Consider the following 16,810-nt stretch of genomic DNA (forward strand, 5'->3'; position numbering starts at 1 on the left):
ATTATCAACATTCCTAGCCTATGGTCAAATTTAAATAGAATTGCCAATCTTGCTTTTGATTAAGATAATTCAAATCGAAAGCTCACTGATTGAAAGTGTGTCCTGACTGTGTGTGCAGCTGAAGATGGAGGCAGGCAGCGGCAGCTCACGGATGCGGATCTTCTACAGCGACGACAAGCTGCAGATGGCGGACAACAACACCATCTACAGCGATCGCATCAATGTGACTTCAGACCACCAGGGAGCTCAACTCACCATCCAAGATGTCCAGCTCAGCGACGAGCGGGAATTCTTCTGCCAGGTTAACGGGCTGGCTGCTGGAAACGCTGAGGGCAAGACCCACCTCAGAGTGTACGGTAAGGACGCTTGCAAAAGTAGCAAACAAAACATCGCTTGACAGAAGTTGTAGGATTGTTTCATGATGTAGTTAAATATAAAGGACTGAAGTGATTTCCCCCCCGATTCAGCTCCTCCAGATGCTCCTGTGATCGAGGGTGTCCTTACTGGAATATCCATGACCAACGATGTGCCATCGAAGGTGGGTCCAGTTCAGCTTAGACACTGAGATCAGCCATAACAAGAATCTTACCATGTTAAGAATACACCTGATAGTTACTGAAATTAATTTTTGTCTAAATATTTGTCAATGTGACTCCATCCAGGTTGCATCATGTGAGGCTCGCAATGGTTTCCCTAAACCCAACATCACCTGGTACAGGAACGGCATGCCACTGATGCCTGCAACAGGATGTAAGTGCAAACAGTCGATTGATCATTGTGTCTCTTAACCCTGCAGAGTTTCCTTTTGTTTAAATCCAGGCCTTTTAATTTCAAATCTTAGCATATAGAAGCTCTAGAACAGGGAAATCTCATGTCATGATACCTGAAATGTAGTGGACAATACCATTATCAGTGAAATCCCATGATTTTAATATGCAATTTGTTACCACAGTAAAAAACAAAACATTTAATAATAAATATTCTTCATTCAGTACAACTCAGAATACATAATTCATACAGTAAAATCTTAGTTACATCTGTAACTCTTTCTGTTTTGTTCTTCCTGACCGCCAGAGTTCACAGTCCTCCAGGTGTTTCATTCCGTCTCTGGTGTGTCTCTCGTTTTGCTGTCAGTTTCTCTCCTCTCCCTTGACCTTATGTTTCACCTAGAGCAGGCTTTGTACACTCACACACCTGGTGCAGAGAAAGGTGAAAAGAGAGAAAAGAAAAGTGACAACTCAGCTGTTTTTGCACTACTAATATAAGCTGCTCTGTTTCAATAATGTCAGGCAGCAGAAATGTAAATGCAGGCTGATATTTAATCGTGGGCTTCTGTCAGTTATGCTGGGGAATTTATATAATTTTATTTTCAGTCACGATTTTTTGTGATTTATGATTTTTGCCATAATCGAGCAGATGGAAGAGAAACAAAAATTAGTACAATTGCTTTTTCAGCATTTAAGCATCAAACTGGTACCAAAATCAATAGCGCGTTTTTCATCCACATATGGTGGATATGACATATTTTTAATCTACCCACTACCTACATCCTCGGCTTCACTTTGAGTTTCATGCTGATGAGCAAATGCTAGTATGCTAACAAACAAACCTAAAAATAGGAAATAGGAATGGTTAACATTACCTGCTAAACATCAGAATGGTTCATTAAAAAGCGTGTTTCCCAGAGCTGCAAGTGAATTCCTTTACTTTCATTTGTTCATTTCACACTTTTGTCGAAATCAATGCACCAATGCAGTCCAAGTCGCTGTCAAGAATACAACAAAGCTGCACTTTCTTCTCGAGGGCCCTAATGTGTGAAAATAGCTTTAAGGTGCTATCAGTTTTGGCTATTGAGGCTTTATTTTTTACTTATCTCTTTTGTCTTGTGAATACTCAGACGTAAACGTGTTGACCCTGGTGGCCCTGGAGTCCAGTGGCTTCTACTCCGTCCAGAGCACAATGGAGTACAAGGTGGTGAAGGAGGACAAGGACGCCCATTTCTCCTGTGAAGTCAGCTTCTTTGTCCCAGGAGCCATCAGGACAGCAGAGTCCAACAGCATCAACATCACTGTTCACTGTGAGTTAACACTCATTTCAGTAATTGAAGTTTGAGTCATATCAGTTGACAGTAATTGTACCAGAATGTAAAGCTAAAATAATTGCTGCAAAGCTTTTCCACCTTTGGGACCACCTACCTAAACTTGTTCAGCCCAGTGTTCCCTCTGCTGTGAGACATAAAGGTTCAGTCACCATTCAGGATTTATGTTCCAAACAACCTTGTATCTGTGGTTGCAGATCTCTGTAAAGTGGGTGTTGTACCCTTTTCATTTTTCAAAACATAACATAACAATGACAAACAAAATGCACAAACAAGCTGCACTGTTTCTGTATCAATCTTTCAAAGTTTTCTTTTTTTAGTTCTGAAATATGACATTATATTTATCTCAAATGACTTAAAAATAAAAAATAAAATAACCCTTTTAGAGGTACTAGAGAAGTCAGGTAGCTGATGTTGACATTCTGTTTTATCTGTCTTGATATTAAATTGCTGGAATGCCCCTTTACATCTTGTAATTGTCAATAATGCATTTTAACAGACACATTATGTGACCATTGGTCCATTGTTTAAAACAGTTTATTGGTGATACTGTGGCAGCCGGAGCCAAACACAGTCTGTGCTGTCAGCATTATGGAAATGGCCTTGTAAACTGACTTTAGCAGCTCGCTGAATGAGCCTGCTTAATTTGATTTTGTGTGTGTGTGTGTGTGTGTGTGTGTCCAGACCCCACCACCATGGTGGAGCTGTGGAAGGAGTTGCCCCAGGGCTTGGTCAAAGAGGGGGATACTGTGGAGCTCCGTTGCCAGGGTGATGGCAACCCCCCGCCGCCCTTCATTTTCAACAGAGAACAAGTAAGAATAGGAGGCATTTTCTCACCCTAAAAGTCCCCAAGAGAGAATGGGTGACACGCAGGAGACATGTAGGGAATGTTTTTGATATGCAGAGCTCACAGGGCCCCCATGTAGACATGAGTGTGCAAGGTCTGTGAGGGCTCTGTCAGCTCTGACCCTGCAGATCCAGGCTGGGGTCTGAGACCGGAGGCCTCACTGACAGGGCTCATGGGTAGGGCTCATTCCCATGTCAGACACACATCCATTGTATGTCAACTACTCAAGAACTCAGCTGACTGCTGCTTTAACGTTTCATAACTGGGCAGTCGGGCATCGTTGGTGGTTGTTGTTAATTTTGACTTATGAGGTAAACACATATTTGTTGTTGTGAAAGACAGAAAAAGAAAAACGTTTTTTTTTTTTTATTGTTACAATATTTTACTCATATTTATTGCTGAGACAAGATGACTCTGTTAGACAATAACAAGAGACTAGAAAACACAATGGTTGGCAATTGAAAAACTGAGGGAGGGACTCTTCGAGTTCCTCATGTTTTCTGTCAAGTTCAACTTTGGAACAAAGAGCCTCTTTTCTTGAAGATTAAGTTGCTTCACAACAGGGTTAATGGTTTTTAGTTATGACACTGGAGTAGATCTTGTGAAAAACAGTGAAAATGTATAGTCCCTGCTAACTGAAAGTTAGATCTCTGAATTCAACTTTGTTTTACAGCAGTGATACCAAACAGTTTGGCAATGCAATGACCAATTTAACAGACGTTTTGTATGCTTTTATTTGTACTTTTAACTAAGTGGGTTTCGATGTTACAGTTAAACATCTAGGATTTGTTTAAATTCTATCTGTATCACCCCATTTGTGTTTCTCGTGCTAATGGACTCCAGTGTAAATTGTGGCTGCCTTTTGTAACTGCTTTGCCCAGATCTCAAGAGGGAAAGTGGTCAGATGGTTTAAACTACGAAAAGAACATTTCTAACCCACGTCAACAATGTGACAATAAGCTTTCAGCTGTCGTCAGCTTTTCATCTGAAAAGGTGACAGTCATGAACTCATGCATGTTTGGGGGAACTGTCATTTTGTAAACATGCAGCTAAAGCAAGATTTTTATCCACTGAGAGGACTCCAAATTACATGATGCACCAGTTTGTGGGTGGAAAACAGGTGATGAATCAAGCCCCCCAAGTCTTTTTGTTGTCAAATAAAAGGAAAATCCTTCCAAATCAGATGCTAATTTCCATTTCTCTTGGAAATACAGAATGTATTATACCACTCACCCTTAAGACACATCTGATGCAAAAACAAAGAACGTACCACCGTTACTGTCATGACTTTCACATGATGTCAGCATGGATTTTGATTACAAATGAAAGTATTTGTTGCAGGAGCCAGACATGGAGTTGGAGAGCAATCACGCTGATGTGTTGATGCTGCCACGAGTGTCACGGAAAGACAGCGGCATCTACCAGTGTCGCCCTGTGGACACCGAAGACAACTCTGACGTCAAAGGAGAAATGCAGCTCACTGTGCACTGTGAGGAGCGATTACACATACAGAACAGCACAAAAACAAACTCACATATATTATAACTTCCAAACAGGCTTGGAGACAGAAACAACAAAGGAGATGCAGGATCTTAATTAGTGAGCTTTACGGGTGTTTTTTTTTTTTTTTACTTTTGAGAGTGCATGCTGTTTCCCCCTGCCCCGAGTCTTAATGCTAAGCTAAGCTAACCATATCCCGACTCCAGCTTTCTACTGCAGAGACATAAGAGCAATAGCCTTAGAGCAATAGCAATAGAAAGGGAATAAGCAGAGAAGAACTACTACCTTAATTTGATAAATTCCAAACAACATTGTGTTTTCTGTGTCCTGTTTTGTGCGTACTTGTTGTGTTCAGACTTGGACCCAGCTGTGGTGGTCCCTAAAGACTCAGAGGTCATGCTCAAAGGAGAAGATCTGACTGCAACCTGCAATGCTCTGTCCTCCCTGAAAACATCCACTGTCTGGTACAAGGTATGTACACATCAGTGCAGAATTTGCAAGATTAGATTGAAAATCTTGACAGCAGCAGACAGTAAGATAAGAATGTGCAGACTAGCTGAAGGCTCAAATTGTAAACAAATGGTCAAAACAAACTAAAGTAGCTGGAATGTCTTAACTTGTGCAGATATTTGGACTTAAACCAAAGTATTGGACACATTTACAAAAAAATCAGCAGTTATCATGTGCATGTCTGTGCAAGATTACATGGAAATTAATCAAGTGTGTGTGTGTGTGTGCGCGCGCACTAATTGTCCTTGTGTGTGTGTGTGTGCAGGATGGGAAGCAGGTTGGTCAGGGAAACACATTGCACCTGCAGGACGCCACCTATGAAACATCAGGAGAGTACATATGTGAAGTGACCGTTCCCTCCCTGCCCGCCCTGCACACCAGCGGCTCCGTTCACATCATCGTCCAAGGTCTGTCGTCCCCTACACCATCTTCTATTTACTTGTGATGCAAAGTGACAGTTTTTTTCTAGAGCCTTCTGCTTAAACACAAAACTAAATTTGTGTCATTAGGTAAGAGTTTATTTCATTTTGAGGAAAGGATAATCTATTTAAAATGTGTGTATGTATGAATATATATATATTTTAATAGTTGCTTTCTTGTGGTAGAACATACAGTAAAGGCCAAATGAAACAAATAGATCTTAATGTAATGGTAGCTGCTGCTGTTTTTATTCTGCAGAGTTTTACTCTGAATTATTGTTGTTAGTTCTGGCTCGATTTTAAATATGTGTCCATATTTTTTAATGCAGGCCTTTTCTTGGTTATGAACAGCCTCTTTATGTGATACTTTTATTGCCTGTGAGTTCTTATTTAAAGCACCTGCTTCTGGTTAGTACAAGTGTCAGTCAGGTGAACTTTGGATTTGTGCCATAATGTCAATCTTAAAGAGCTTGAAATAAAGAATTGTGGTTTTACAGAGTTATTAGATTTTCTTCCTTTAAAACCTGACCAGGAAAGGGGATACCAGCTCTATCCTCAAACCACTGGAGGGCTTTTAATGTGAAGCATCTGTGCAGGAAGTGTCAAGTTCAATATGACAGTAGCTCAACATTGAATAAAAAGTGACTGGAATGTATTAGTTAATAGAAAACAGCATTTCTGCTTAACCCTCTGAACCACAAGCAGTTTCAAGGCTCCTGTCACATTTCACTCATTGTGGCCTCATTTTTCACTACAATATACAGGGTGTCCACAAAGTCTCTTTACAACTTAAAAAAGTGATTACAAAGCAAATGAACAGATACATATGTGGAAAGTATAACAAAATGACTAGTAGATAGATTAGAAGAGTAGATATTGAAGTTTTTTTGCCTCATTCAACACACCTCAACATGGGCAACATAACAAGGCAACATTTTTTTTATGATAAAGAGACTTTATGGACACCCTGTATCAGAAAAAAAATGCATGTTGAATTTCTTTGATAATAATTTATTGAGCTAAAATTGGAATAAAATGGAATCTCAATGTAGATTTCCAGTGTCCAAGTGTTAACAATATTTTAAAAAGTGGGCTTAACATTCTATATATACTGAGCTATTTATTTATTTATTTTTATTTGTGTGTGTGTGTGTGTGTGTGTGTGTGTGTGTTCAGGTGGTCCCCAGCTGGTGGGAGTGGAGCAGGAGATGCAGCTGGAGGAGGCGACAGGAAGGATGGTGAACCTGAGCTGTGAGGCTCTGGGCTACCCGCTGCCCAGCATCTCCTGGAACATCATCGGCAGTCAGGTAACGCATCAATAACTTATAAACAACAACTGATGTGTGAAGATGATGAGAGCAAAATTTTGAGTTAAAATCCTGCCATCAATGTGGTGGTGTCAAACTGAAAGGTACTATAGCTGTTTGGGTTGACTTTAGTTAACATACTTGAATTTCCTTAATTTGTTTTTGTGTGCATAAACAGGGAATTAATATTTACTTTTCTAATACTGGCTTTATGATAATATAAAAAGGGAAATTTCTTTATTTTTCACTTGTTAGTGACTAATGGGGAAAATCGCTCCAGTATTGAGGGAGTGAGCTGCACCTGAAACGAGCTATGATGTAAACAGACAGGGCAAAAAGTAAAAGCTAAAAGTCTGATAAGTGATTTTCTGACAGGCTCAGATTGTTATTTAAAGTGTCTGACAGGATTGTAGAACAAGTCAATGCTCACTGATGTAGAGACAGAAATATGCATCAACAAGGTGTGTTTGTTTGTGTCCACAGAACTGGCAAGAGGTGATAAACAAGGCAAACGACCACATGACTCACAGTGTGGTGTCCGTCAAAGTCACCTCGGACATCAGCGCTCTGTGCAACGCTTCCAATGACATGGGCACTGAAGCCAAGGCTTTCAGCATCAAAGCTAGTAAGACCCTCTCTCTCACTTTAATTGCAACATCTGTAGGAGTGCTGCGAATTTTTAATTAAGGCTAAGGTTAAGGTTACTAACCCTTACTTTTAAATCTTCTAAAATGTGCACTGACATATGCATTCAAATAAAAATTCCATCATGTTAAAAAGACATTTTAACCAGGTTGCATCAGTGATAGAGTTTTACAATTATTTTGATTTTTAAGTTGTAATTAATGACCATCCTGAGCATGAGGGTTGCCTGTTTGTATAATGTCAGACTGAGAATAAGTTAAGTGAGGACAATCCACTCTGTTCCCCTCACACCTCCAGGAGAAGACGGGATTATTTGTAATTAAATGAGTAGTGTGTGTATATATATTTGGGGCCCCAGGCTGAGTGTTGTTCTCCTTGTTCACAGTTCCCAGAGTCACTTCAGCTGCTCCTTTCTCTCCTGGTAAGATCGTCTCTTCTCGTTAAGACGTCTCTTTTCGCTTCACTCTGTTTCTTCTTCACACTTAAGTTCTGTCCATGACAATGTATGAGTTAGAGGACTGTATGCATTATTCATGATTTTCACACAGGGACTCCATACCAGGACTGTAGTTTGCTGGCAGATCTTTGGAATGGCCTGTGGGCATATTAAATATTCTGTTTGATTCAGAGAGAAAAATCATAACACCAGCAAATTCAAACACGGCAACACTAACGATACTTGGACCAAAATGCTCTGCAGTGGTAAAAACATTATTTGTATATCCTAGAATTACTTAAATAAACACAAATATGTAAGTGTCTCACTTTTGCTGACTTTTTCCAGACAGTCTTGTGTTTTATAGTTGTTTTTTTTTGCAAACCTGGTTAAACTGCAGTGAAGTTTGGAGAGAGGAATTATTATGGAGCAATTTTCTGACTATCTGAGCAGTCACTTCATGTCATTAAAACCTTCACTAGCCTGTGGGGAATACAACACGCAAATAAAAACATTTGGACCCCCACCTTCAACCACAACTATTAAACAGTGTCAAACATTGTCAAAGTAAATCTAGAGTAGAGAGCTGTGTCGCTGCCAGAAAACAAATATTAGGTTGCTCTCGTAATTGTTTACTGAGGTTCATATGGGCTGTATTTAAACATTTGCACAGGCTCTCAGAGTAGAAGCTTCCTACACACATTAAATAGTGGAAGATCTACTTTAAGAATGAATTTAATCACTTTTATGACACTGAGCATCATAAAGTGAACTTTTGTGGATTCAGCATAATCAATAGGAGGATGTGGATAATTCAGTACAGGGTATTCTAATAAAATACCAAAATAGGCTGAAAGCTGGCAGTGATCATGTTTGTGGATGACATGCCTGTGGAATTAAAGCAATGTGTCTGAGGATTTTTATTGTGCAAGTAAAAATACACAGATTTTTCGAGAAATTCTGTCATCGTCACTGACCTGCTGTTTAGAAACACAAAATGTGATGACAATGAACTGGCAAACAGATTGAGCTGCCAAATTAAACTGTAATTACAATGAGGAGGATACACTGCTGCACAAAAATATAAATGCAACACTTTAGTTTTTGTTCCCTGTTACACTGCTCTGCTAAGCCTGGTTTGTAATAAATCACTAATAGCTAAGGCGAAAAAGTGACCTCCCTACATTTTGCATTAGATGTGAACATGTGACCCAAACTTCCCTGTGTGAGTGTAACCTTAACCTGTCTGGAATGTGTGTGTGGTTGACTTTATATATGTTATATACAGTCATTTTAATGGCTGGTATATCTCATAAGTGTTTAATTTAAGAGCTGATATCTGGCCATTTTCCATGGTTTGCTTGATGATGATTTTGGTTATTAAGAAAACCATGGAAATGGCTAGATGTCAGCTCTTAAATTAAACTCTTAGGAGCTATTTTTGTTATCATTTTATTTGTCCTAACTAATGTACCTTTAGTTGTACCAGGCATTAAAATGAACAATGAATTAAAAAAAACAAGGGCGGTATAATATTTTTTTCCTTGACTGTATAAGGCTTGAAATGATAAATTCAGCGAGCATACTGTTGTAGTTGGGGAGCTCCTTTCAGAAACTAAACCAGAAGACTATAGTGTAGCTTCTTTGCTTTTGAAATGTTAAAGAACAAATCCCACTACTTTTCATTCTGGATGGATAAAGTCATTTAAATAAAGTCAGTTATTAAGTCATTGGTCACAGATGCTGCGCAAAATAAATTACATTTTTCTGCTACTTTAATAACAGAAATATAATCAACATAATTTCACGCGCAGCTTAATGTTTGCCATGCATGGGGAAATGGGCTTTGTTAAATAAGACATTTTGAAAAAACAAAATAGTTTAAATAACGCAATTTGTACGTATAGAACAGATGTTTCATTATCCTCATTTTCAAACATTGCTCCAGTCATTCAGCTCTGCACTTCTGTGAGGTCTGCAAGGGACAGATTAAAAAAAGTAAAGACATTCTGACTTTTTAGTCTCGAGTAAGCTCCAGACACACGACATCAAACACTTGTCATTTTCAAAGACTGTTTTCACAGGCCTGTTTCTGCACAAGAACGATTAACTGATCTTTATGTGAACAATTGGACCCTTTAAGTGCAGTCTTTCTCCTCAGGATTCAGTCCAGGAGCTGTTTGCAGTGTTTTGTTTTGTGCCGAGGCTGATAAACAGAAACTTTATCGATTGTTTAACACCACTGCTGTCAAAGCAGAAATGAGTTGTATTTCTGGATGGACTGACACTAACCTGTGAGGGGTCTCTCTCTCTCTCTCTCTCTCTCTCTCTCTCTCTCTCTCTCTCTTTCTCTCTCTTTCTCTCTGTCTCTCTCTCTCTGTCTTTGTGTGTGTGTAGCTGAGGGCAGTGGGGTGATCATCGTGGTGATCATTCTGTGTCTGCTGCTGCTGGCCATCCTGGGCAGCGTTCTCTACTTCCTGCATAAGAAGGGGAAGATCCCCTGTGGACGCTCAGGGAAACAGGAGATGTGAGTAGAACAGTTTTTTTCCTCATAAGGGACATTCTGACTTTTTAATTTTTTTTACCACTTTGGCTGTGTAAATTTGTGTGGCATACATTTTGTCAAGGGTGTGAGTTTTTTTTTCTTTTATTATTATTTTGTAAGTTCAACCCTTAAGGACAAAAATGTCCCGTTGAAACCTATTAAAACCACAGATCCTGTTGTACTATGGAGCACTGCAGTGTTGATGCAATGCAGCAGGATCAACGTTGATGCTAATCATTGACAGACTGTGGAAAACAATTTTTTCCTAGAATTTAGTATACAGGGGTGTCCCGGTGGCTCACACTGGTAGAGCGCTTACCACTAAGGCTGAGTCCTTGCTGCGGCGGAGCCGGGTTCGAATCCGGCCTGAGCTCCCTTTGCCGCATGTCTTCCCCTCTATCACCCCCTTTCACTCTATCACTTTCAATAAAGCATAAAAATGCAAAAAAAAAAATCTAAAAAAAAAAAAAGAATTTAGTATACAGAAAAGAATTCCAATTTTGTGATTGTTCTTTCATTAAAAAGCAGTGGTATTATGATAACAAACTGACATTTAAAGGTGTATTTGTAATGTTTGATCAGGACTGAAAATGAAAAATAATACTCATATAATGTTGTGGTGCATACATTTACGGACATCTTAGGACAGCAGAGCACAAGTTAGAGTTAAGTTGGGTGAATTTTTTTTTCATTGTCGACATGAAAACACCAAAGTCAACAATAATGAGTATTATCTGTGCATCCAAAGCCTGATACTCACTTGAACACCAAATGTGTGTTAATCTGTAGTTGAAAATATTCCCCAACACACTGTTTAACCGCGAGTAATGTCTTGCAAAGTGCCCAGGTAATTTAGGAAATGATTGAGCTTTTTCAGAAAGTAAAAGTATATATTTGAGAACTGTTTATTAAGATTTAAGTCACACAGACGGATTGAGGAAGTTGGCAATTATTGAGAGACTGACTAATACTTCAAGGTTTGGGTCTTTTCCTGGGATTTGCTGAGAATTACAAAAATATAGAGTTGTATCCCTCAATAAGATTTGGAATGCAACACCCTCTGCACTTACCTGTTTTTGTCAAATTCCACGAGTCAACCCTTGTTCCTGTCAGCAGCACCAAAGAGAAGACCACCAAAGATGACATTGTTGTGGAGATGAAGACCAACACAAAGAACGAGGAAGCTGTCCTCCTAAAGGCTGTCAACGGAGACAAAAAGGGCCCTAATGACCAGGTAACTATTGTGGGTGGATAAATGGGATGTCATTATTTCACAGTATAAAAAAGGTCTCTGAATACCAAAGTTTGTTCTGCTGAAGTTTACAAGTTGTGGAGCTAAACTGTAAAGTTATTCTGAGGGAGGCGCAGCAGAAAAGCTCAGGGAGTGAAAAAAAAACATGATCACGGATGTAAGTGAGGAAATGCAGAGCTGGACATCCTGTTTGCAGAAACTTCACAGGAGCCGTTTTAAATTTGAATATGTGATGTGTATGTGGGGTAGCAGCAGTGGCTTATGCATTAATTATTGAATGGTTAGAAATAAACGAGCGTGCATGCAGAAAACATTCTGTTGATATGAGGATGTCTGGTTGTTATACAGACAGATAACATGTTTTCCAGCATTATCACCTGTGCTTTAGTGCTGTTTGCTTGTGGGAAAAATGACTGTTTAAGAATTTAGTTATGAGGTTTAATATGAGAATGTTGGTAGTTTTAAATCACCTTTCACAGAGTTATAAATAGTCATTGTTTAATTGTTATGCATCATAACAGCACATGAAGTTCTGTGTGAAAGTCAATATATTAAAAAACAAGCATGAATTTGCAAGAGCTGCAATCATGCATACCCATGCATCTATGCATACACATGCACACAAACACAACCTCAGGACACTTGATCTCCATGGTACTTTTACATTTTTGTGGACCGACCGACAGAACAAGCTATATATAGAGTATATAGCCACAGGCAGAAATCTGCTGAAATTGCGGTATGTCAAAAATATTTCCCCCACACAAACCTTGTGCAGGGGTGTGCAAGCATTCATAAGAACCCACAAAAATCTGTTTTTAGACATTTCTTTGTCAATTTTTCTAAAACAAAATGATGCTTGGTGTGAAGCTGCTTTAGTTTAGCTTTGCACCAAGACTGGAAACGGCAAACCTATCTCTCTCCAGAGGGAACAGAATCCACCTCCCAGCATCTGCAGATCTAAAGATTTACTTATCAAACTTCAAAGATGCTAGTTTATAGATTGTGTTTCTTCTAATTAACAGGGATATCCTGTTTTAATTGTAGACCACAGCTCATTTGTCATAAGTAGAACTTACTAGGGAGAATGTGTTGGTGTAACACTGATGTCCTCCTCTGTCCCTCCAGTAAAGTCTCCGATGGTTCAGCAGTGATGTTGTGCAGCAGGAGGCAGGACACATGAAGCCAGCAGTCTGTCTGTCTGTCTGTGTGTGTGTGTGTGTGTGCGCGTGTGTGTCTGTGTGAGAGACGCTCCCACTGATCTGAGACCTGCAGGGTAACACCACCTCACAGTCCGGACATTTTCCCCATCATGCTTTGTTCTCAGCAGTATTCAGTAAATTTACACACACACGCACACACACGCACACACACACACACCCACACACCCATTACACACACCCACACACACACACCCATTACACACACACACACACATCCATTACACACACACACACACACACACACACACACACACACACACACACACACACACACAGGTATGTATGTACAGATGTGTCTTTTCTTTTGAACAAATGTTTCCCTGACATTCAGTTTCTCATTAGTTTTGTACAATTTCCTCAAACTGTGTTCAGCTCTCAGCTGCTGTTCAGTGTGTGTATGATGGTGTCTCGACTGCATCATCTACTTTTTTTGTAATGAAAGTGTATATATTATATATATTTTGTTATTTAAGATATTTTGGCACTCAGATTTTCATTTCATGGTAGCGTCTGGGTCATGTGCATGTTGATCCATGTTCATGGAGTCCAGGTGAGTTTTAGGACAGGACATGATGTCAGAGACCAAACGCCAGCTGCTCCTCTGGCGGCTCTTTACTGTCGCTTCACAGTCACACTGAGGGAAGGCTTGTCAGCGTGTTTGCTTCACTTTGAATTTTGATTGAAGCCAATATTTTTAGAAAATGTATATTCAAATTTACCAAAAAATTACAAATGTTAAGGCAATTGCCTATAATGCAGGATATTCATTATAATATAAGGTTACTTTTGTGACTTTCTCATGCAATCAAACAGAAAAGGGCAAAACTATTGACACTGCAATAAAAAAATATTTTATTGCAAATAAAATACATTTGTGATTAAAATATATTAATGTAAATCCCAAATTTTTTTTCTTTCTTGCAAAACCAAAAGTCTGTTTCATTAGTTCTTTAGTTTTTTAACAGAGAGCAAAACTTTTGGATTAAAAAGCAAAACTTAAAAAAAATAAAAATGTCTGGATGCGAATCAAAAATTGTATTTGCAGATCCCCCAAAATGATTAATCTTTCTAGATTTTATTTCAAGGACTTTTTGCTGTTTCCCCCTCTTCTCTGTATCTATTCTCATTACGTTTTTTCCAATAATAACACCATTAAAAAAAACAAAAAACGTTAGAATTCAAAATTATAGTAATAGTAGTAGTAAGTACAAAACCTTTTGATTCACGTTAATATCTGATATTAAATATAATATTTTTTAATTACAGTGCCGATACTTTCTCTCTCCAATCTATTGCATAATAAAGACACAAAGGTAACCCCGTATAATGTCTAACAGCTGTCACACTGGCAGCCTTCTGTTGCAAACTGCTGTCAAGCCCTTGTACTGTTTGTAAATACGTTGTAGTGTACAGACCTGCTAGTGGTGGCCTTGGACTGTTACTGAAGGTGAAAGGGTCAAAGGTCAGTGATCTGCTGTGCCTGTTTTTTGAGAATGCACCATACACTGAATTTGTTTTCTGTTCCTTTGGTTTGCTCTGTGTGTTTTCTTTGTGTTTCCACTGAGAGCTCGTTTGGCCTGAAGGAGTGTCCCAGTGTGTGAGCATGTTCGACTTGTTTACTACAGATGACACATACAGCACCGCTAACCGTTCTGTGGAGTTGGCTGCACGATATTGGATTTTTTTTTTTTACCTTCAAGGTAGACACATGCTTAAGTGTATTTCTGTAGAGTTTGAAAATCAGCTGACAGACACTCAGAACTGGTTTCATTCAGATCATCTATCACAGGGGACAATCAGTTTCCTGTTAAATCCAATCATGGTTTATATATATATCTCCCCACTTTGCATTACCACTATATTCAATTCACATTGCTAAACACCCCCTTTAGAGGTGTTTCTAACCATCTCTGTTACCAAAATATTCCATCTTCATTTAAATATTCAGAGATGCAAGTATTCCGAAAATACTTTCAGAGCATCAGTAAGCATTTTTTAAATGATGATCTGGGATTTATCTTTTTAGCCAAATGGATATTTGACTGTAATGATAATAGATGAGAGGCACAGACTGGAGATAATCTACAGAATATGTTAAGTATGTCGGATTTGTAGTAAATCAGCTAAAACATGCACCAACACTGCTGTGCTCCTTGCTGGCTCCGTTTTGTGAATATGATGTACTGATTGCTCACTGTGTAGGGTTTTTTGTTGTGAAAAGAAACATTTTGTTACTGAGAGCGTTACATTTTGCCCAAATGACTTGCAGCATTAACAAAGTAGTGATATGTTTTCTGTTTTGTTTCTTTTTTCCACTGAGTTGAGGTGTTGAAGTTATCTTTAGAGATATCCAGGTACAGGACGTCCTCAGGCAAGAAGTGTCCTCACGTGCAGTGCGATGCTGTCATTGTATTTAAGAGAAGCTGCACAAAGCCATAACACCGACCGTCAGTGGTGTGCAGTCAAACTTTTCTCATTTGATCCGTAAACCTGCACCGCATTTTTTCAGTTTAACTTCAAACATGACATCTTGTGTTCATTGTTCTGGATTTTTCACTCGTGGGAAAACAAGTTCAAAACTGAACATTGCAATTATGTTTTTTTTTTTATTCTAAATGTGTGTAAATTAAGTACTGTACATGTGATTCTTTGATGCTTGCATTTTTTTTTATATTTTTTGCAAGAAAATAATGCCAAATAAAAATGTTTCATTTAAAGATAAATGTTTTTGTTTTATTTATTTTTTGCAGAAGTACGAGAATACTTTTCAGTTTTTTCTTTTGCCCTGGGGCTCGATATGAACCAGAACAACAGCGAGTTTGGTGTGCTTTGTGTTAGTGCTGCACAGTCCCACAGTGAGGAGACAGGAAGGAGCACTGCCTCCAAACCGCTGTCAGCACGAGCTGGAAATGACCCCAACAGTAGCTCAGATTTCCAGCTGCAGTCTGGAGGGAAGGAGGACAGAAAACACAGCTCACATCTGCAACAAATTCAGGCACCTGAGAGATCCAGATCCTCGTATCAGTTCAGTATAACTCCAGGTTCAGACATTTTTCTCTCTGAGACAAAGTTTAAAACAATACTATGAAGACTAAGTGATAACAGCAGGTTTCCTGATTCTTTATTCTTCATTCACTTTTTAGGTGCTTTAGATTCTTGGCCACACACCCCGAAACACCAGTGGCATCTATTTTGCCTCCACTGTGGTTTTGGAGCGTCTATATTGTAATAATAAGTCCACAATCATGCTAGCAGCTATGTGAGGCTGTACTATGGCACAGTGGTGCTTTAAAGTAACTAAAGGAACTACCATCTCCACCAGGTGTAAAAGGGATCATGGGTTTGGTCTGGTGTTAGTGAGTGCACGCTTCTGTCCATCTGTCTGTCTGCAGCCCATCTCTCATACTACTGGACCAATCAGCTTCCTACTTTTTGTGCATATTTTTTATTCAGGGACCTCTCATGGGTGCAGTGATTTAAATTTTTCAGAAACCCGTTTTATTGTTGATTTATATGGTCATTCACTGCAGTCTCAGTCATCCGGCCTTTAGTGTCTTCAAGTCAACAACTGCTTGTTACATGAGCTGAAAACCAGTGGTGGACTGTAACTAAGTACATTTACTCAAGTACTGTACGTTACATACTGTACTGAAACTTTATACTTTGCCCCTAAAATGTAGTGAAGTAATATATTGTACTTTTTAACATGAAAAACAATACATTTAAAGTGATCACTTTTTTTAATCTATTAAATTAAGCCTCATAAAAGTATAGTAAGCAGTTAAAATTAGATTAAAATGCTGCTTACATGAATGCATCAATATTCATAATCCATTATTAGTACTTTTACTTAAGAGATCCAATACTCCCACCACTGCTGAAAACAAGCCGCAGCTTGTCTCTTGCCGGCCACATTTTGTCCTACGCATCGCTTTGCATCATGGAACCCTGTGCGTTTCATTTTGGAACCCCAAAATAACCACACAATCATGTACTTTCCGTCATCAGCCGTGGCTTAAAATAATCAC

The 16,810-nt window shown here is 38.9% G+C and overlaps 1 protein-coding gene across 3 annotated transcripts in view; it reads left to right on the forward strand.

Moving 5' to 3' along the window:
* mcama (melanoma cell adhesion molecule a) overlaps positions 1 to 12,923 on the forward strand; it is a 55,784-nt gene extending 42,861 nt beyond the window's left edge. The window contains exons 6-19 of one of the 3 annotated variants that reach the window (XR_009395738.1): positions 119 to 356; positions 468 to 538; positions 663 to 750; positions 1,898 to 2,077; positions 2,783 to 2,910; positions 4,287 to 4,434; positions 4,801 to 4,916; positions 5,221 to 5,362; positions 6,551 to 6,681; positions 7,165 to 7,306; positions 7,712 to 7,747; positions 10,160 to 10,264; positions 11,421 to 11,541; positions 12,688 to 12,923. Coding sequence is in view for 2 of the 3 variants with exons in the window: in XM_059352292.1 (XP_059208275.1) it covers positions 119 to 356; positions 468 to 538; positions 663 to 750; positions 1,898 to 2,077; positions 2,783 to 2,910; positions 4,287 to 4,434; positions 4,801 to 4,916; positions 5,221 to 5,362; positions 6,551 to 6,681; positions 7,165 to 7,306; positions 7,712 to 7,747; positions 10,160 to 10,289; positions 11,421 to 11,541; positions 12,688 to 12,690 (1,674 nt within the window). In the remaining variant the exon portion in view is untranslated. Of the gene's footprint in view, positions 1 to 118; positions 357 to 467; positions 539 to 662; positions 751 to 1,897; positions 2,078 to 2,782; positions 2,911 to 4,286; positions 4,435 to 4,800; positions 4,917 to 5,220; positions 5,363 to 6,550; positions 6,682 to 7,164; positions 7,307 to 7,711; positions 7,748 to 10,159; positions 10,290 to 11,420; positions 11,542 to 12,687 lie in introns of all 3 variants that reach the window. The other 2 variants (XM_059352292.1, XM_059352293.1) reach the window with 2 other exon arrangements.
* The last annotated feature ends 3,887 nt before the right edge of the window (positions 12,924 to 16,810 follow it).

This window comes from Centropristis striata, chromosome 15, assembly GCF_030273125.1.
Source record: "Centropristis striata isolate RG_2023a ecotype Rhode Island chromosome 15, C.striata_1.0, whole genome shotgun sequence".
In the NCBI taxonomy this organism is placed as follows: Eukaryota; Metazoa; Chordata; class Actinopteri; order Perciformes; family Serranidae; genus Centropristis; species Centropristis striata.